Raw genomic sequence first — 21,636 nt, 5'->3', positions numbered from 1 at the left:
TTGGAACCTGTTTGCATAAAAAAAATTGCAAAAAAAGCAAGGGAGCAAAAAAAATTTCAGAGAGTGCGCTTCAGGGGCGGGATTGAGAGGGAGAGACGCTCCCCCACAACCATGGACTATAGCCCATATCAAAGGAAGATAATAGTGGGAAGAGATGTAAAGTTTGAGGAAGCCTATTCCAGTGACAGAGGATGAGGAGCAAGAAGCTCCAAGAGTTAAGCCAGAGTCACCAATGATTTCCAAGGCAATAGAATAACCTTCGACAAAGGAAGGGGAGACAAAAGCCCCTTCAACTGATGTCAAGAGACCTTGATGGTTCAATTAGGCATTAAGTGATGCTTAGGAGCACATTGAGAGTCCCAAGAGCACAATCAGAGCGAGCAAACCTCCAACAAAGTTTCTAGACTAAATGGCATTGATGAGTGGTATTCTAGATTCTAAGCCTTCTAATTTTCAAAAAGCAATAACTTTTATAATACGATATTAAATAAGAACAAACATTATTACAGATATGGGTTCCATTTTTAAATTGATGGTTCGATGAGCGGTGACTAAGGTTTTTGCAGCTCATTGATCAATGGTGAATTATAGTGATTCAGAGAAGAAATCTATTTCTATTGAAGGAATGACAGCTCAAGCCACGGTCTTGTACAGTGCAATGTTGAAATCTAGATTTGTTCTTTCAGTTGTCCAAGAAGCTCTGACCCTTGATGATCCTTTGAAAGAGGATGCCTTCAGATGTGAAAAAAAATTGTAAAGCAGGGTTTGGTCTGCAGATTTAATGGGTTTTGGTCGCGATTTACTGATTTCCACGAGTGGATTTCTAATTTATGGGAACCACTCGTAACTAATGATCTAAATATTTACCCTTTAGCTAGAGGTTTTCTTGCTGTGGTTTTTTATAATATTGAGGATAAGCAGAATATTTGTGAATTTGAGCCCTGTTTTTGGGGCAGTGTTGGCCTTTTTATGCAGCCCTAGTCTCCCACCTTTGATCCTGAACCGATTACGACGTCAATCTCCACAGCTCCTATTTGGGTAAGGCTAACGAACCTTCCCTGCATCTTTGGAACCTCCCAACGTTATCTTCCATTTCTAATGCATTAGGGAAATTTTATTGTCGTAGCCCAAAATTTGATTTTTTTTATAAAACCCCTTGTGTTTGTATATGTGTTGAGATGGACTTCAACAAGGGTTTTCCTGCTGAGATTAATCTGACGGCTCCAGACTATGTGTGGGTACAAAAGTTTGACTCTGAAAATGTTTCATTTTGATGTCGAATGTGTTATGAAACAAGGCATGTAATCAAAAATTTCCCTAAGCAGTTGCAGAATAGTAGTTTGGAAAAAAATCGAAGGCCCAAATGGTGGGAAGGAGCTCAGATCGAACATCATATGATATACAAAGAAGTAGAGACTCGGGGTAATAAAGAAGTAGAAGAAAAATAGAATGAAGTTATTGTCAAAGAAGATTCACAGAAGGAAACAAAAACCAGTCAGGAAGAAGTGTATGAGGACCCTTCGGAGTCGGCAATAGTTGGAGTGCATCATAATCCAGTGAAAGTCGGGTCCCCCTCTAAATCCCCAAGGAAAAATGTTGGAAAAGCAACTTCTTGGGTGGCTCAGGAAGATAAGGAAGAAACTGAAGACAACAATGTGCATTCATCGAAAGGTGATCTATCGGATACAACAAAAAATGTGGGTTGGATTCAAGTGGAGAAGAAGTGCAAAAATATTTTGCCAAGGAAAACCAAAAGCCAATCAAAACTAAATCAAAAAACAGTGAAAACGGAATGTAAATGTATTTGGATCTTAGAAGTGTTTTGGAAAAGATTTAGTTGAAACGAGACTGAAATTTTTGTATCATGGGGTAATCGCTTGAGGGATTGGATTGAGCGAGCCTCAGTGCTCAATCTCAAACTTGGAAGGAATATTGGTGATTTGAAGAAATGTAACGGTTCTAGGCCAGATCCTAGCTTCCTTTTTTTAATAAAACTCTCATACTTGTTTCTTTGTAGAAAAAAAAAATCAAAAGGCAATAGACCATCAAGTATGGTGGGATGCCATCGTGGAGGAATACAACCCTATCATGAAGAATGATTTTTGGGACATAGTGCCAAACCAGAGGGAAAGTCACTTGCGAGTTCCAAGTGGCTCTACAAGATCAGGCATATTGTAGATGGCAACATTGAGAAATCTAAAGCAAGGTTGTAGCAAAAGGGATCTCCCAATGATAGGGAGTTGACTACGAGGAGACTTTTGCTTTAGTCACCAAATACACTTCTATTAGAGTTGTTATGTCCTTGGTTTCAATTATGGGATGGAGAATACATCAAAGGATGTGAAGACTACTATCAATTATGGTACCATTGAGGAAAAAGTGTAGAAAGAGCAACCTCAAGGTTTTGGGGTAAATGGAAAGCAATCCCATGTATTTAGGCTTAAGAAAAAACCATGTATGGACCACGGTATTCAAAATCGGTCGGTTCAAACCGTAAACCGATCAAACCAACCGGTTCATTAGGCCACCTAACCGGTTGAAAAACCGGGTTATCTAAGCAAACCCCCCCCCAAGTTTTTTGATCTGACCGGGCATAAACCATCTAGTTTATGAAAAAACTAACCAGTTTTCCCATAAACTGGTACGTTTTATCATCTATCGACCAGTTTATTACCAGGTCGGTCACATATCCTTTATCTTTCATTTTCATCCTTTTACTTAAATTTTTAACATTACCATGAAATGACTCAAGATGCTTGAGAGCGGTTTCGACCTCATTGGATTTCATATGGAGAAACTAGAATTTTAGATTTCACTCAAAATTCAAGATTTCATGGTTTGGGGGTTTGCAATGTTTCCATTTGATTTTGTCATGCATGAGGGTATGAGATTGCCATTTGATCAAGAGCATGAAGCCCTTTAAGTACCTTGACGTTGGTGGCATTGATTGTTGAACTTTGTTGACGTTGGTGGTCTATCATGGCCTTAACAAAAATGTATCCTTCACTCAAAGGAAAATAATTGGTTAGGCATGCTACGCTTTTTCTACTGCATTATAAGGTTGGGGAAATGAACCCTTCACTCAAACCAAAATCATTGGTTAGGCATGTTAAACATTTTCAATTTCTATCATATTATAAGGTTGAGCAATCCAAGATTGAAGACCTTGACCTAGATGACGTTTATGTATCTCTTGTTGATGATCCCATTTTTAGTAGCGCAGAACCAATGATGAGTTTCCTAAGTGATCATGTTGACGAGTGATTTGTAGTTTTGATGTCTAGTTTTGCTACTACTACTACCACTACTACTGATGTTGCAAAGGAGTCTTAGGAGACCTCAAACTCTGAACCATATTATTTATGTAGTTGTTGACGGCGCTGGATCCACCAACATTCAGGGGATCTCCCCGGTATGAAGTCCCAACTAGATCTCACACCATTTGGGGTAGGAGTCCCATTCGGTATGATGGCTCGGTTGCCATTATCTTAAAGATATACCTTAGCTCTTGCTTGTCAACACATGAGAGTGGTATACTTAGTCTTCAAACAACGAGGTTTGTGTGCCTGGTGAGTGCTTAGTGTAACTTGTGTCAAAGTTCTTTCACTGCAGAGGGGAAGGGTGAGAGTAAGTCTCAAGTCGAAAGGGAGTAGTCCCAACTCATGTAGAGACACCACACAGCAGGATTTGGACAGCTTCCGGCGGAGTAGTCCACACGGATGCGACAATCACAAACACAAAGTGAACAAATAGCACATACAACACCCATCGGAGTAGTCCACACGAGTGCGACGGACGTTATAACAAGTTTACAAGAATAAGTCTGTCTAGTGTCCAGCGGAGTAGTCCACATGGGCGAGACAATGATAACAACTGATACAACACATTCCCAACAGCATATGCACTAAAATAACCGAAATAGTTCAATTATTTTTGTTCAAGTTAAAGCTACATGCATTACAAGCGTCCAAAGAATAGTCTTACAAACGAATACAATACATGTGTAAAAACGTGCTAGTCTATGACAGGCTTATGAATTAAGCGAAAGTTCCAAGACACATTCGTACACCATACATCAGTAGCCCCAGTGGTGGAGCATTGGAACCACTGCTCGATCCTCAAAGAAAAGTCCTTTGCATGTACAAATGAGGGGTATATATAGCCAAGGGTGAAACTGGCCCTTGTGACTCTTCGACTTCCCTCATGATTGTTCGACTTACATGACTCTTTAACTTCATTTGTGGGTCTCTTGGACTTCCAAGTTACATTACATTGATTACACAAGTATGACCCAAACTAGTGATGTGGTCGAGGCGACTCATGACACAACTCGCAATAACACTGCTGGTATGCACATGCTAGCTGTGTAGTTCGTGCCAAGTTGCTGTGTTGTTGAGTGATGAGTGTGCTCGTGGTGTACCATAGCTTCACTGCCGCATGGCAAAGTGCGTGGAGTCTTCACTGGCCTTGGTGTTCGCTTGATGGTTCATGCATGTGCACATGTCTCCTTCGTTTGCTACTTGGTATGCTTTGTGTGTTCGTCCAATTGCAAGCAAGTCTTTTAGCATGCGCTCCTTGTTCATGATGTTCGTTGTCGCGCCATGTCTCATCCATGTACCTGTTTCTGCAATCACTCATGACGAGACGACATCAAATCCAGAAATCCTCTAGTCTACCATGATGCATTGTCTTTCATTTCCGGGTGCAGGTGACCGGGAGAGAGGACAAGGCACTGAAACTGCACAAAGCACATTTCAGGCCGGGATGCGAGGCTCCAGGGCACTGTCAAGAAAAACTGTGTAGAGGTCACAGAGAGGCTAGGTTGAGCAGTCTGGGACGACAGTCACATATGTGGAATCTGGCTCAGCTGGGAGGCAGAATTGCGCAGTTTATCCGGGGAAGGCAGTGTGGGCAGCAAGAGGCACTGGTAGTGAAAACTGAACAGAATTCGGGCTACGGGAGCCTGTTGGTCAGAACCAATGTTTTCATATGCACATGGTCCTCTCCATCAGATGCACATGGTCCTCAAGCTAGTAGAAGTCATATTCAACCCACTTTAGATGACCATTGGAAGAAAGAATTGAGTGAGACTGCTTGTGATTACATAGCTAGATGGTGGTATCCCCTTCAATGCTTCCCGTTCACCATATTATGAGCCTACGTTTGATGCCATACATGCTGCTGGAAAAGGATTCAAAGGCCCTACTATGCATGAGCTAATGGGGTATCATTTGCAGAAAGAAATTTTCTCCATTAATGAGTATTTGAAAGATTTCAAGGACTCATGGGCAAGTACAGAATGTACCATCATGTCAGATGGATGGACTGATCAAAGAAACCGTACCATCATAAACTTTCTTATCTTTTGCCCACAGGGAACCATGTTTCTAAAATCATTTGATGCATTTGATAAGGTAAATGATGGACAATTGTTGTTTCAGCTATTGGATGAGGTTGTTGAGGAGGTGGGGGTGGCTAATGTTGTTCAAGTCATCACAGATAATGCCTCTTACTATGTTCTTGCTGGTAAACTATTAGAGGAAAAACACAGAACCATCTTTTGGACCCCATGTGCTACACATGGCATAGACCTCATGCTTGAGGATATTGGCAAATTAGATTGGGTCAAAAACACTGTAGATCATGCCAAAAGCATAACAAAATTTATCTACAATAATTCATGGATTTTGAGTCTGACGAGGAAACACACAGGGGGCAGGGATATTACTAGGCCTTCCATCACTAGATTTGCTACTCATTTTTTGACATTGCAATCTATGCTTTCACAACATAGAAACTTGCAAAACATTTTTTCCAGTGAAGAATGGAATCAAAACCAGTGGTCTCACAAACTGGAAGGCAAAGAATTGAAAAAGAAAGTTAATGAAGAAATATTTTGGAGAAAGGCAGCAGAGATTGTGAAGCTTGTTGAGCCATTGGTTAAGGTGATGCGGTTGGTGGATAGGGAAAGATTGGCTATGGACTTCATTTATGAGGCTATGGATCAAGCAAATGAGCAAATAAAGAGGGCATACAAGGATAAAGTGGCTAAGTATGGGCCCATTTGGGCAATCATTGATTAAAGATGGAACAATCAACTCCATCACCCTATACATGCAGCTGGGCATTTTTTGAACCCACAGTATTCATTATAAAGTTAAGGCGACGGGAGCTTTGAGGGGGGAGGTTAGAGATGGATTGATTGACTGTATTGATCGCATGATCCCATTGGAGTGTGATCAGCTGGAGATACACCGACAGGTCACAACCTTCAACACTGCCTCAGGTACCTTTGGGAAGAACCTAGCAAAGATTGCAAGGGAAGCAAATGAGCCAAGTAAACAAAAATTTCAATTTTCAAATTCTTAATACTTATTTCGTTAAATCGTTTATAATTTGAAAGTTGGATATAATTTGTAATTTTGTTGAACTAACTCATTACACTCCTATGTTTTTTGCAGCACAATGGTGGGAGGCTTTTGGTAGCCATTGTCCTGAATTGCAGAAGTTTGCAATTCATATTTTGAGTCAAACTTGCAATGCTACTGGGTGTGAGCGTAATTGGTCTGTCTTTGAGAGGATTCACACAAAGAAGAGAAACCGTTTGGATCAAAAACGGTTAAATGATCTAGTATATGTCCAATACAACCTCCGACTCAGGCGCAACCAATTGCTGAACAAAAGCCCTGATTTAGATCCCACTGCGTTGGAAGACATTGATCCAACATCAGATTGGGTAGTGGAGAGTCATCCAATAGAGTTTGCTTCTGATGAGGATATGGATTATGAATTACAAACGATAGCATCACTCGCACATAATGTTCAATTGAATGCAAATCCTGATCCACTTGTACCAGCCTTAGCCTCAGAGCCAGTCCTCCAGTTGCAGGTGCTTCCTCTGCTCAGCGACGACAAAAGTGCATATCTTGTCTATCTCAGCTTGCAGCTGCTGCACAGCCTGCCACTGCTACCACTTCTACAGTTGCAATTAGAGATGATGATGAGGAGGAGCCATGGGGCCCCCTGTCTCACTCTAATGCAAAGATTGATCCACATGATCTCAGCTCCTCTAGCAGTAGCCAATAGTATTGGTCACAGTTTACTTTTGTTGTAGAGGTCATTTCTAGCCTCCTTGGTTATGTGTTTTTGTTTTGACCTCTATATCATGATCATGTATGTATTGGACAGTGCACTGGGTGGCATTTTGATATAATGGATATATTCATGAGCCTACTTTGATCATATGTTGTCTTCTATCTATATTCTAATGTTGTGTGTTTGGAAACATGAATGAAAATCTTTAAAATTATGTTTTTTATTATTATTATTATTATATATATAACGTATTTTTTACAACGACAGAGTCGTTGAAATCAAGCCGACCAAGTCGATACCGAGTCAGAGTCGGAGTCGGAGTCAACCCTCAGCCGAGTCGGAGTTTTAAAACATTGGTCAGAACTGCGCAAATCTAGGAGGCAATCAAGCAGGACATGACTACATAGTTTCCGGGTTGAGCATGGTGTCAAGCAGCAGTTAGACTATCCATGAAAACTACGCAGTTTTCAAGAGTGGAGAGCAAGCCAGCAAGGGGGCTGCCTGAAAAAACTACGCAATTTCCAGGGGCAGTGCAGTGACAAGCAGCGAGTGCATGTCCCTCATGTCTGCACAATTTCTTCACGCAGTGCAGGTAGGCTGACAGCTTCTGCGTAGTTTTGGAGATGAGTGCAGCCCTGGGAAAATGCTCAAGTCAAATTTTATGGTTGACCAGCAAGAGGCTTGATGGATAGGCTTGCAGGAAGCGTAGACTGAGATGGCTTCTTGGGCAACTTCTGCGTTGTTCTGGGTGAGAGTCAACTGGGTTGATTCCAGAATTGCGCAGTGCAAACTGCATAGAGAGCAGCCTCAAGCTTTGTGCAGTTCTAGGCAACAGTGCTTGGTCACTAAGGGCTGGGACTGCACAGTGCAACTCAATGGAGGTTTGGCTGATGGAGGGTGGTTTGGTCGACAGATCTTTGGAAAAATGGTTAAGTGTGTGAGCGAGTGAACTCGTGTATACATGACCTTGCGAACACACTCAACATGACTCGACGACAAGACACCTCAAACCAACAAGACAACATGTCTCAGTGTGACTGTCTAAAGGTTGAGAGCGATAAGTGCAACACTTGAGATAGATCATTGAACGACCGTGACGACATTTGCACGACATTGTTTACAACTTTGTGTGTGAGTGCAATAGATGTTTACATAGCGAACACAACTCGTTGAAATTTGGTACCAGAGGACAGGTGGTTCCCTTAGGCTTTGATCTTTGGCCTAGGGAAAAGTGTCCAAAAGAATTTCATTTTTCTCCTAAAGTGACTTTATAATTTTATAAAGTTAAATCTAATTTAAAAGTGACTTTAAGTGATAAAGTTACTAAGTCTAATTTTAAAGTGACTTTTATAAAGTCAATAAAAAATTAGAAAGTAAAAGTGACTTTGGAAATAAATGACTAAGTGGGTCTTTATTAAAGTGGGGTGAATTAAAAAATAAAAAGTGAGATTTAAATGAGCATTTAATCTCAGCCATTGATCTAAATCTATTTCAGCCATTGGATTTAGAGATCACCCAAAAGTCACTTGGGTCACCCAAAAGTCATTTGGAGTTATATTAAGGGAGGAAAAGGAGGAAAAGATCACATTCGATTCAATTCTTTCATGAGCGGATTGGGAGAAGGAGAGCAAGAGAGATTTCTGAGCAAGGAAGAGAAGGAGACAGCAGCTTGGCACACATTCCAAGGCAGCAGTTGAGCAGATTTGTACAGCTGATTCAGCACACAGTGAAAGGCAGATTTTGGCACGATTTTCGAGGAGAGGTTTGCACAAAAATCGAGAAGTTTGCTGGTTTTTCTGCACGCAAAACGAGGGCCATACAACAGCATTTAATGCTGAAAGTGGGCACGAAAATCAAGGAGACCGTACAACATTTATTGCTGTCATGTTTGCTGTAATTTCCAGTTTGCTGTGAAGCACGGGAAAAGAGATAAGTTGTAAATTTGCTTGCTGATTTTTTGCTGAAAATTTCTCACTGTAAAAGGCAATTTTCAGAAATAAAGAAGAGCTCTCAAACTGGTTTTCCCCAAGAGTTGTAGGGGGTTTTTCCAGGGTCACATTGACCAAAAATCTCAGTGTTTAAATGTGTTTTAATGGCTGTTTATTACTGCTGATTTTTATTTCTGCAATTTCCAGCATTCTGTAAAATTTCCAGAATTTGTGTTTTCAGCAAATTTATTTTTTTCAGCTTGTTAAATGTATGGTTATGGGAAAGGGCATTTAAATATATGGGAGAAATAAGGAGAAATTGAAAACCGAGGTGGGAAAACAGAAATTTCTACACTCATACACACAAAGACAACCCTTCGATATCACCAGAACAAGGTCGCAAGCATGACATAGCAATCAACATGCCGAAGACGACAATTGGTCAAACAAGCGAAAAGGAAGCAAGACATATAGAGGAAATACATGAAATGACTTTTCTGTGTTTGCACACATGCATGTTAATGAAGACAAGATGATATGACAATGACAAGCAGTCCTACAAACTCAACTAAAAGATGTACTTCGAAAGGTGTTCTTTACTTACCATACTTACCCTCGAGATGATCATGCATCCGACAGAGTTTGTGTTATGTAAAAAACTAATTAATTTTAGGTTTATTGTTTAATTTTAGGTTTAGTTAGACGAAAGGGCACAATCATAAGATCATGCCCTTTCCCAAAGGGTGCCATGACGGTATATAAGCCAGAAACTCATTGTAAATGATCATCATCTGTAATTCATCTTATTATTAATAAAATATTTATATATCTATTTCTGCGTTTCATAACTTCTACGCTTCATCTGGTATCAGAGCCAACACGAACTGGTGACACCCACAAGTTCTGCTGGCCATCAGGCCCTATTGGGTTTCCATAAACCGTAGCCACGTGTGGGTTGTACGTCTGTCTGCGGTACGTGTGTGTTGTACGTCTGTCTGCGGCACGTATGGTCCATACGTCTGTCTGCAGATACGCTAAACTAAACACTGTGATTTCCAGCCCAAGATCGAGTGGCATTTTTTTTCTACCTGTGGTGATAACACTAAATTCCAGCGTTTGTTTTATTTGTGGTGACTTACGCGTTGACGGAGAGAGCCTCAATAATTAACGTTGAAGTCTGATCCCTGTTCGACTGCGTGGGCTTTGCGGGTAACAGTGTAGAAGGTCCTGTCATTTGTCTGCGCTGAACCAACGAATTCTGGCGTTTGTTTTATACCTGTGGTGAGTCGTGCGCTGAGAGTCCAGTTGTGGTGATAACGCTGTAAGCTCACGTTTTTTTTAATTATCTGCGGCATCCTTGTCCGACGGGAAGATTCGAACGGTCAACGGAGGTGACCCCCCACCAGCGGACATGACGGTGGATATATAAATATATATATATATAAATAACGTACAATATATATATAACGGTAATCTATATATAACATATATATAATTATATTATATATTATATATAATATATATAATTTAATTAATTAAATTTATTTTAATTAATTAAAAGTTATATATATATATATAAGTTAATTTAATTAATCAAATTTATTTTAATTAATTAAAATTTATTTTAGCTAATTTAACAAAAAAAAAGGGGGAGGAAAAATATTTTAGCTAGCAAATAAATACACGCCCCTGCAAACCCGCTCAATGTCGACAATGACAATGGCGGATTTCCAAAAAAAATTGTTGGATGCAGAGCATAAGATAAATAGCAACCACGATGAGGTCAATAAAAGATTAAATGAATTCCAGATCAAGCTTGGGGAGCAAGCTTATGAAATCAAAAATCTTCACGATACGACAAATTGAATAGAAATAAAGATGGAAAATTACCATGTTCAGACAGAAGCAGGCATCAGAGAGGTCTTAACAATGCTAAAAATTATGTGTAAAAGGTCGAATTGTACACCCGACCAACTACTAAAAGAAGGTGAAGAGAATCAAGAACACATCTCGTCAGATTCAACTAAGTCCACAGACTCTCAGACAAAGTTGAATCCCCAAAAAAATCAGCGACACCCCACCAAGAAGCGAGTAACACAGCCTTTACAAACAAGCAACTCTGGGATAACTTTACCAATCAACACCCTTTTTTCGCTCAACCAGTAGCAACATACCAGCGAAGGGCAAAAGTCAAGATGCCTAAATTCGATGGAAACGAAAAAAACAATGTTGCATGGATAAATAAAGCAGAAGAATACTTTGAGATATATGACATCAATGACGATGACGAAAAGCTCAGGCATGCATCCATGAAAATGGAACGAGAAGCATATAACTGGTATATGTGGTGGAAAAAAACAACACACGTCATTAGCTAGAGAAAATTTAAAGATGCATTCTTCAAAAGATTCCAAGGTGTAAAGGAAGAAGAATTCTTTTCAAAACTCATCAAATTACGACAAAAAGGAAGTGTGGATGAATACACTCAAGAATGGGAGACCTTAGTAACACGAGTACCTGGGTTACAGAATCTCGTCTAATCTAGTCATACATCTCGGGACTCAAAACCCATTTACAAGCAGAACTTAAGATGCATGACATTACATCTATAGAAGTAGCAAGACGAAAAGCAAAAACAGCCGAAAAGAAATCCGAACCAATATTTTGGTCAAAATCGGAAAAAACTTATGCAAGACGAAGGATACCCCAGTATGTGGACTCAAATAATACAAGATATGTTCCACCACATCGTCATGAAGATGAAAAATCTAATGTGGAAATGCAAAGGATAAAAGAGGGTAAATGTAAACGCTGTGGTGAGAAGTGGGACCCCAAACATAGATGTGCTAAAGGAAAAGAACCAAAGAACCTATATAATTGTGAAGCAACCAATGATTCAAACAGTGAAGATTATGACATAGAAGACACAGAAGACGCCCACGAATTCTCACCAGAATTAGATGATGGAAGTATTCCACAAGTGTCATTATCAGCTATGACAGGTATATCACAACCTCAGACTTTAAAGTTAAAAGGACACATAAAGAAGAACAACGTAGTGGTTCTCATCGACTCTGGAAGCACACAATTTTTTAGATGCAACCGTGGCAAAGAGACTCAATATCTTTTCATTTCCCTTACCAAACACGAAGGTGATGGTAGTTAATGGTAAGAAGATTGAAAAGGTAGGGAAATGCCATAAGGTCAATTTGCAGATTCAAGACTTTAATCTAGAGTCTCCATTCTTCACGGTATCGTTAGGAGGAGTAGATGTAGTCTTAGGAATCCAATGGCTACGAACTTTAGGTACTTATGTCGCCACCATCAAGTAGAATTTATAAAATTCAAATGGGGAGGTCAGAAGTACAAGCTACACAGATTCCAAGCACCAAAAAATCAAGTTACATCATCATCCCAGATGATGAAGCTGAGTCGAAAAGAAGCACCTGCTTATGTAGTACAATGTCACCAATTAGAAATGTTATCTACAAATATGACCAGTGAAGAGTCACCAGAGATACAAGATCTAATTAGGAAACATGAAGAAGTATTTCAAGACCTACCTATGAAGATGCCACCTAATAAGGAAATTGAGCATACAATTGAAGTCAAGGTAAGATCAGACCCCGTCAACATCAAGCCATACCGATATCCACATCACCAAAAAACGGAACTTGAGAGATTAATCCAAGATCTTTTAAAATGTGGGACCTTGATCATCTTGGAATATATAATCAAGTAGAAGGACTTACCAAAGAAGACGCTTCTTGGGAGAATGAAGCACCTTGTCAACAACATCCGTCGTTGCGTATGCTTTGAGGACAAAGCATTCTTTCAAGAGGAAGGCAATGTTATGTAAAAAACTAGTTAATTTTAGGTTTATTGTTTAATTTTATGTTTAGTTAGACGAAAGGGCACGATCATAAGATCATGCCCCTTCCCAAAGGGTGCCATGGCGGTATATAAGCCAGAAACCCATTGTAAATGATCATCATCTGTAATTCATCTTATTATTAATAAAATATTTATATATCTATTTCTGCGTTTCATAAGTTCTACGCTTCAGTTTGCATGCGGTCCTGATCTTTTTCCATCACTTTGTCTCTTGGTCCTTCTCCTCAACTCCTTGGGAGTGATCTCAGCATGTCACCATTTCCTGTAGTGACTGAGAGATAAACCAGCGCAGTTTCAGCAGGCAGTGACTGTTGTCGGGCTGAAGCCCTAGGAGGCCCATCTGCGCAATTTCTGAATGCAAGATAGGTAGGGCAACTTGGACAACATTGTGCAGTTTTGAGGCACAAGACACTGCTACGAGATGGGGTCTTGGGAGGACACCTCTGCGCATTTTCAAGTTGCAAGGCAGGCTAAGCAACTAGGGGACAATATAGAGCAGTTTCTGGAGAAAATAGGTTCTGGCTGGGAGACAAACACTAGAGGAAACCACTACGCAGTTTGGATGCCAAGGGAGGCTGGGGTCTCTGCGCACTGCGGAGTTCCAGCATGCAAGGGAGAAAGCTTGAGGGTTGCAGAAGCAAAGTGCATAGTTCGGGGAAGCTGGATGAGGTTAGGTTGCTCAGGACATGAGCTAAGTGTGAGATCAGTGAAGCATATGTAAACAGTGATAGGACTCGACTATGATCACGCACGAACACTTAGTGATACAACGTAGACCGTCCAAAATGTATAAACATACTATGCTTGATGCAACAACCTCCATGACAAGAGTGTGTGGAGTGTGAAACATGTCTACGTGATGATAACAACTCATGCCCGCATGCTTTCCCTTGAAGCAAAACAACATCCCCTTTGCATGACAAACAACAATCCCTTTGCCCAAAGATGACACATACTGCATAAAGATGAGAACGTGAACAACTATTAAGATCAAGGAGGGGAAGCTTGAGATCATCAGCTTACCAACAAGTGACCAAGGACGATCGATCGCAAGATCCAAGGCAAGCTCTGAAATTTGCATGCGAGCTAGATTTTGGAGGGTGGTTGTAGCCGCTACAACAATAGCTCATGTTAATGATCCCATGGCTAGTAGTGGTGATGAGTTTGATCATGATGAGGAGTGACCCTGTTGATCACTGATATGTAGACTTGTAGTATGCTAGTGGCCCCATAGCTTGTGGCATTGTTTTTGGACTCTAGAGGCCATTTAGAACCTCATTGATTATGTATTTTGTTGTTGATATGTATTGCACTTGGTGCCATTTTGATATATTCAGCTTTACATATATAGATTAGCAAACTTTGCATATTTTGTCTCTATTGGTTTGGAATCGTTGTTTTAAATCTTAAAAATAGTTTCTCATTAAAAAATAATTATTTCATGTATTTTTTTGAAGACCGGTTCATTGAGATCTAACCAATCTCGGTTTGACCGGTTCCGATCTGAAACCTAGTTTGATAGGTGGACCAGTCTGGTCACTGGTTCCGATTTTGAATACTATGGTATGGACTTATACATGCACCAAGAGCATGGTATTCCAGATACACAACAGCAATCAAAGCCTCCTCTTTATGCCCCTCCTAGGCAATGGAAACAAAAGGTCCCAAGGAAGGTGACACTAGATTAGGGGCATGTGATAACCACCAAGGTGAAGCATGGGAACAAGAATATGATAATGATTAATGTACCACATATTTGATGACCCGCCTTTATCAGATGAGTAGGCTAGATGGAATACAGCACTCACCGGAGCATGAATGGGAGGCATCTAAGGCTAGCTATTTGTGGATCACCATAGGGTTGCTAGCTGGCAAGTTGAAAGAATAGGAAAATAAATCTCCTAGGATTTACCCCCTTGGGTGGGTAATAAGGCCCAAGAAGGAAATGGAAAGCCCTACCCCTAAGAAAAATACTACATACTATCTACGATCATCCAAATCATCAATTGACAAAGATAATTTTGGACAAGTGGTTAGGGACATGGGACTAGTCAATGACAAAATTCATGGAAAAAAGTATCTTAACATAACTGTATTTTCTGGAATCAAGGAATTTTACATCTGCAATAGACATTTATGGGCTTTCAATGAAAGGAAGGAAAATTTTATAAAAGCAATCTCACTAAGCACAAGAATGCTTCATGAGCATTTTTTTAATTGCAAGAGCACTCTCGCTCACCCAAGGAAACCTCTAGGCTCACTTATAGAGTACTCTAAGTTCCCCTTGTTCACTCCAAAAGCACTAGAGAAATGCACTTCCGAGAGTGCCTCCCATGGAGGCACAGAGCACTCCTTCTTAAGCCAAAGAGTGTTCCCAAACAAGTTCGTTATAAGAGTGTGTTATCAAAGGTGCTTCCAAGACTCTCACACTCAAAACATTCAAAGAGGTCAAGATTCAACAATTGTGGGAACAATTCACTAAAGCAAAAACAACAAAATTAAAACTAAGCAAGTAGCATGAGGTAGCAAAAAAAGCAATTTACTCACAATCGTGATTCAAAGTATGCATCCAAATGAAGGAAGACCATAATGTAGAACAAGGTCAATGTACCTCAACTATTCTACCTTGGGCCCAAATAGTAAAAATCAAGGGGAAATCCAAATGGCCACAAGTGACATGTTTTCATTTTTCCAATGGGTGGACCGTGGAACATACCATGAAATCACTTGACCTATTATGCAACATTGAAGACATCAAGGTCCTGCATGAGCAATAGAAGCACAAAAGGTAGACATCAACAAATTCATTCATAAAGGTTCAACTACTAACTGATAATATGAGAACCACCATCAAGAATGCCATGAAATTTGTAAAGAGAAATAAATTACCATTTGCAGCATTTCAAGTGAACAAAGCAATAATGTCATGGGAGGAGGCAATCCAACGATGTTTGAAATTTAAAATAGAACAATTCATGGAAAAGGCAATTTAACTCTTAGTAAAACAAAGATTGCCTTGCAAGATTTGCTACCACGGCCCTAGAGTAAATAGAACAAATTACCCAAACCAAACAAGGATTATGCAACACAATCTCAAAACTTGCTAAATTCAAACTGCACAATACTAACTCTAGATTTGCGAAAATTATCAAGGTTATCCAGACACATGCACAACAACCACCAATAGTAATCAATCTCAAGGAATTGACAGAGCAACTTAATTGCTTGACTATGGACTCTATACTGACTTTAGCATCCTTTACTTTCAAATCTACAAATCATGCAAAGCCAAGAGGCCTTCAAACTTTACAAGATTCTTAAAGCAATATTTTACAAAAAATACTTGGGAGAGGAGCATTCCCAGGGGCATTCTATACACATATATTTATATATTATAATACAAATATTTTCAAACAAAAAGGGCTTGTACAACATGACCTAGCTCATCGGTAAAGCTAGGGTGATGATATTCCCCCAACCCCACCCACCCTAATTACCAAAAAGAAAAAAAGAACATGTTAGCCCCTTATAAGCCACCATGACTATGCAAATGGAACAAAGTATTATGATGGAAAGAGTTCCTAGCGTTAGTGCCAACACCTTCAAAAAATGTATAGAATGCCAAATTAGTTGTGGAGAATGTAGACTTTAATGCTAATAATATGTCATATGATATTATTAAGAGCTTGGAAATGTGATTCATAGTAGATTAGAACATCAACAACTTAGTACAAGTCTCAAGACTTTGTAAGCAGTGGTAACCTGTTTAGAAGTTACAAAGTCAAAAAATATAACATGAAGTAGAATAGGAAATGAAGTTGAACCAAAGAACATCAGCGATCTAGTAATTATAACGTTATGAACCAAATTGGGAGTAGAATATGAAATGTAATAGGCCATCGTCACCAAAGGGTTACAGCATGTATAGAACAATGTTTACGAGCTAGGCCATGTACCTAATTTATAAAAGAGATACTAGAAACTCAAAAACTAAATAGAGTCTATGACAAGTAAAGAAATCAAAAAACAGAAACAATTCTACTATCTATTGTTTTTTTTCTTGCCATGAGCAATTCTCAAAACCGTAATCAGCAATGAATGAAATGATTTGATGACAGTTGGAATAAGCAAGGAAGATGGATTGGAGTTTTTATAAGCTCTAACACTACTCTATAGTGTATGGGGCCTACTAGGGCCTCCACATAGTCTGCAATATTTTTAGAAAAAGGAAATAATTAGTCACCTTTCAACCATATGGCGAGTGTTCCCATGAGTGCTAGGAACATTCTTGCGAGCACTTGGAAGTGTAGCTGCCCAAGTCAAGCACATACTCCTACAACACTATATCCAACACAAGAGCAAGAGGGGCAAGCAATGTTTTTAAAACCGGAACCGGTGACCGGACCAGTCCACCTAATGAACCGGTTTACCGACCAGAACCGGTCTAACCGGGACTGGTTTGGTCTAAACGAACCGGTTTTAAAAAAATACATTAAATAATTAATTTTTAATGAAACAAAACTATTTTTAAGATGTAAAACCATGATTCCAAGCCAATAGAGACAAAATATGCAAAGTTTGCTCATTTATATACCATGTAAAGGTGAATATATCAAAATGGCACCGAGTGCAATACATATCATCGACAAAATAGCAAAATACATAAGAAATGAGGCTCTAAATGGCCTATAAAGTCCAAAAACAATGTTGCAAGCTATGAGGCCATTGGCCTACTACAAGTCTACAGTGTACACATGATCAATCATCAAGTTCATCACCACTAATAGACAAAGGATCATCATCAGGAGCTACATAGACATCATCTGGTTCAAAGGCTGAGCATGCCTCAGCCTGATCTGCAACCTCAGTATCAATGCCACCAATGACAATAGAAGTGGACCTAATGGAAGCACGAGTTTGTCGACCTGCATGACTAGTGCCTTCCATTGGTTCTTTGCCTTTCCTTGATGCCACTATTGATCCTGGTTCTGATGCCACCACATAATCTGCTTCATCCCCTGCTAAAGCCATGTCGATATCAAAATCAGCCTCAAGCACAGGTTCTTCAGTCTCCTCCACCCATTCTGATGTTGGATCAATATCGTCCAACACAATGGGATCTAGATTAGGAGTTTTGCTCATCATTTGGAGCTCCGATTGCATTTATTGTTTAACCCCAAACCATGAAATCCTGATAACCATTAAGTCTGCTGAATTTTGAGTGAAATCTAAAATTCTAGTTTCTCCATATGAAATCCAATGAGGTCGAAACCACTCTCAAACATCCTGAGTCATTTCATGGTAATGTTAAAAATTTAAGTAAAGGAATTACCGAACAACATATGATAAATATCCAATAATGCTCCCATGAATAGATTATTGTATGACATCTAAATTGCTAGGGTTGGAATCTAGAAAGATGCCCTAGAGGTTTTGAATATGGACAAAAGAAGCTAGCTTTTAGCATTTAGATATCTAAGTGGACAAGAAAGACAAATCACCATAAGTAACAAGTTTACCCTGCAAGTATTTTGGACAGGGAAACATTGAACAATTTGATTGGACAAAAAGAAAGCATTCTGAATAGGAAGAACCAAATCTACATGTTTTGCTTTTGCAATGTAGCCTTTTGGAAAGCAGATACTAACATGGATTCCACAAAATTTATGGTAATGTGAATGCCACATTAAATAAATAAATAAAGACGATAAACTGCCACGAAAATGAATCCAATATGATCTGTTTGTTAAAAATGGTGTATGTTTACCCAGTCATTCATTTGGGCAGTTCTAAAGAGTACCGATTCTTTACAAGAAATATCTTTGTCTGAAATAAACCAACCCTTGAATGTTATCGGGATGCCATACCTAAGACTCAAGAGTGCCTATTTGATGGAAGGCCAGCAAGTTCAAACTCCTACCAGTTATGTTCCAGGTTTCTTTGTAGCAGACACGTGTAGAAGTGTGACACTACGATTTAGTAGATGTTCATGCCATGTTAGTCAATCCATGTCATCAGCATTAACTGACATGATAATTCCTTATAAAAGCTTGGTACATTAACAACAAAATTTTGAAAAGTTGACTTCGGTTGAAACTTCACAGGTCCAAAGGTGCCATCCAAAAAACCGTGTTAATCAATTGTATATGGACTGACATAGTTTTTATTTTCTTTTTTCAAGCAGACATCATGTAATTTTCACATTTTTATATTGATGACATGATTGCTGTAGATATATTTTGGTCATGCCAGTAATGTTCAAATGCAACCGGTTTCAAAATCCATTATAAAACACCTACTACTATACAGATGCTAGAACAAGCAAGTGACGAAAAAAATAAGTACAGAAAATAAATAAATATATAAATAAAAAGCAACAACACTAAAACTCCAAACAGTGTCAGATGTGAGAAACAAACCTCTGCTGCTTCTAGCAAGTGCCCTTCATCCTTGTACAAAACTCCACAGTGCGTGAGAGCACAAGCATTCTGAGGATCAAGCGCAATAGCTTCTGCAAAGCATTCAAATGCCTTCGGAATAACACTTTGCATTTGGAGACAAATTCCTTTTCCAATGTGAGCCTCGACATTGGTAGGCTCTGTTTCCAGAACAGTTTCATACAGACCAAGTGCATCCGCAAACTTATTCCTCGATCGCAGTATATTGGCATACGACAGTGCATCCTTCCCTTGAAACCTTCTAAGCGATGAGGACGAAGGGGAGGAGGCAGGACGAGGAGCAGAAGTAGAAGTAGGGCTGGTACTAGAAGTACTGCTCATTGAATGATGGCTCGTTGAATGATGACTCACTGCTCCATCGGCATTCGAAGGCAACGGCCTCTTCGAGTGCTCATTGTCGCCTGCAACATCCCCCCGCTCCCTTCCAGCATTCACAATCTGAGACTGAGTGACTTGAGGTTCTGTCCATGCCATAACTGGACCCATTCCACTCTTCAACGCCCCCAGTTTTCCATACTGCTCCACTTCACAACCCTGCTCTGCCAAAATGAAAAATCATGCCTACGGTTACAAACTTATTTCAGAAAGCCAATCATGTAGTAACCCCGCTGAAAGCCATTAAACCAACGACGGATTTAATCCATCATAGGGTTTAAGTTATTCTATGTAAATGAAAGCCAATCTTGAATATAATAACAGTTGGGTATTTAAACATACATCATATACAGATATGTCATTCCAAACATCTCCGAAATTCACCTCAACATTACATAAAATCCTCAGGGAACCTCACGCAGAATTTATCAGAACAACAGGAAGTGACCCTAAATGCAGATTGCCACCACATTCAAAATAAAGACCCTAGAATCGAAATCTAGCAAATGCAGTCAGCATTTGAGATGAGAAGCTTTACCTCCGGGCCCTGCAGGACAGAGTGCGGATGGCTACTTGGTCTCCAAAGCAGGACAGCAACAGTCGAAACAGACTTTGAAACTCTGAAATGTTGAAGCTCCCACCAAATTAATAAATGCGTAGAGGTAAATATAAAAGGAGAAATAAAGCGACTCTTGATCACTAAATTAGGTAAAAATGGCCCGATAAGACGCAGGGAAACGAGGAGGGCTCTGTTACCTCCTCACCAACACCGAATGCTAATTCCTAAAAAAAGGGAAGGACCACTTCCCTATGTTCCACATTCATGCACACCCTTTCTCATTCTATGTATACTTACATATATTAAATTATTAAAAGTAGAAAAATGTGTGCCATTTACTTTACGGGCCTTTTCAATTTTTGAAAAGTAAATGAGAGTGAAAACGGTGTCATGGTTATGGATGTTGTGGTGGTCATTGCGAACGACCGCCTGTATATAATATATTACTTTTTCGCAAGCGTACCGACAATGTTAATTTGTGTTGAGAGTTTTAAGATTCGAACATATCACCTCTCAAAGTCAATATTAGTCCATAAAGGATGTTGAAGCTTAACTATAAAGTTAATATAAATAGCAATATTGTCTATCTAATATTTCTAATATATAAATTGCAGATATAATATTTTCTATCTAATATTTCTAATATATAAATTGCAGATATAAAGTTATATATATAGCAATATTGTCTATCTAATATTTCAAATATATAAAATGCAGATATTTTGATTTAACTTTGTTTTAGAAAATAGGTTTGAAAGATTTGATTAGTTTTAATTAAAAACCTTTAAGATTCTTTTAAGAATGGTGGGTTATGATTTAAATGTTAAGATAATCCATTATTGAATTCTATTTTAAATCATTGTTATATTTTGTGTGTTGTTTAACTTATATCATAAATGTTTAGAGTTCAAACTTTAATACATATAAAGTAATAAAATAATTTTTTAATCATTACTTTGAGTTTGATTTTTAAAAAGGTATGAATAATAATTTATATTAATATAGTATAGAAACTTACTTTAACATTGAGGAGAAAGGTTTGTCATGTTATGGTTTGGTGGTAAGTTAGATAAATTATTGTAATGATTGCCCCAGTAAAGTGGTAATTTGATTATTTGTGCTCTTATGTTGACATATTCAACACTAGGTGAAAGTCTTAAAATAAGTTGATAATGCATGGATATGGTGAAATTTTTTATTGTGGCTTAGTTGCAATGAACATTTTAGTGAAGAGAAGGGGGGAGAAATTTGAACCTTAACAATGACCTGGGCGCAAGTCTCAATCCCAAAGTGTGTGCTCTTGTCTATGTGTATTAAAGTTTGGGTG

At 39.0% G+C, this 21,636-nt stretch overlaps 1 protein-coding gene across 1 annotated transcript in view; it reads right to left on the bottom strand.

Annotated features, from left to right (window-relative positions):
• Positions 1-20,500, bottom strand: part of SPY (Tetratricopeptide repeat (TPR)-like superfamily protein) — a 310,171-nt gene extending 289,671 nt beyond the window's left edge. Inside the window, exons 1-2 of the mRNA XM_089384094.1 lie at positions 20,289-20,500; positions 19,337-19,914 (exon numbers count right to left, since the gene is read on the bottom strand). Coding sequence (XP_089240220.1) covers positions 19,337-19,861 — 525 coding nt within the window. The 5' untranslated portion in view covers positions 19,862-19,914; positions 20,289-20,500. The remainder of the gene's footprint in view (positions 1-19,336; positions 19,915-20,288) is intronic.
• Between the last annotated feature and the right edge of the window lie 1,136 nt (positions 20,501-21,636).

The sequence above is a fragment of the Pinus tabuliformis genome, chromosome Q, assembly GCF_031772625.1.
Source record: "Pinus tabuliformis cultivar Carrire ecotype Pingquan chromosome Q, CPIR1, whole genome shotgun sequence".
Classification (NCBI taxonomy): Eukaryota; Viridiplantae; Streptophyta; class Pinopsida; order Pinales; family Pinaceae; genus Pinus; species Pinus tabuliformis.
The sequence above is the reverse complement of the archived record's forward strand: the minus strand, read 5'-3'. Positions and strand labels throughout refer to the sequence as shown.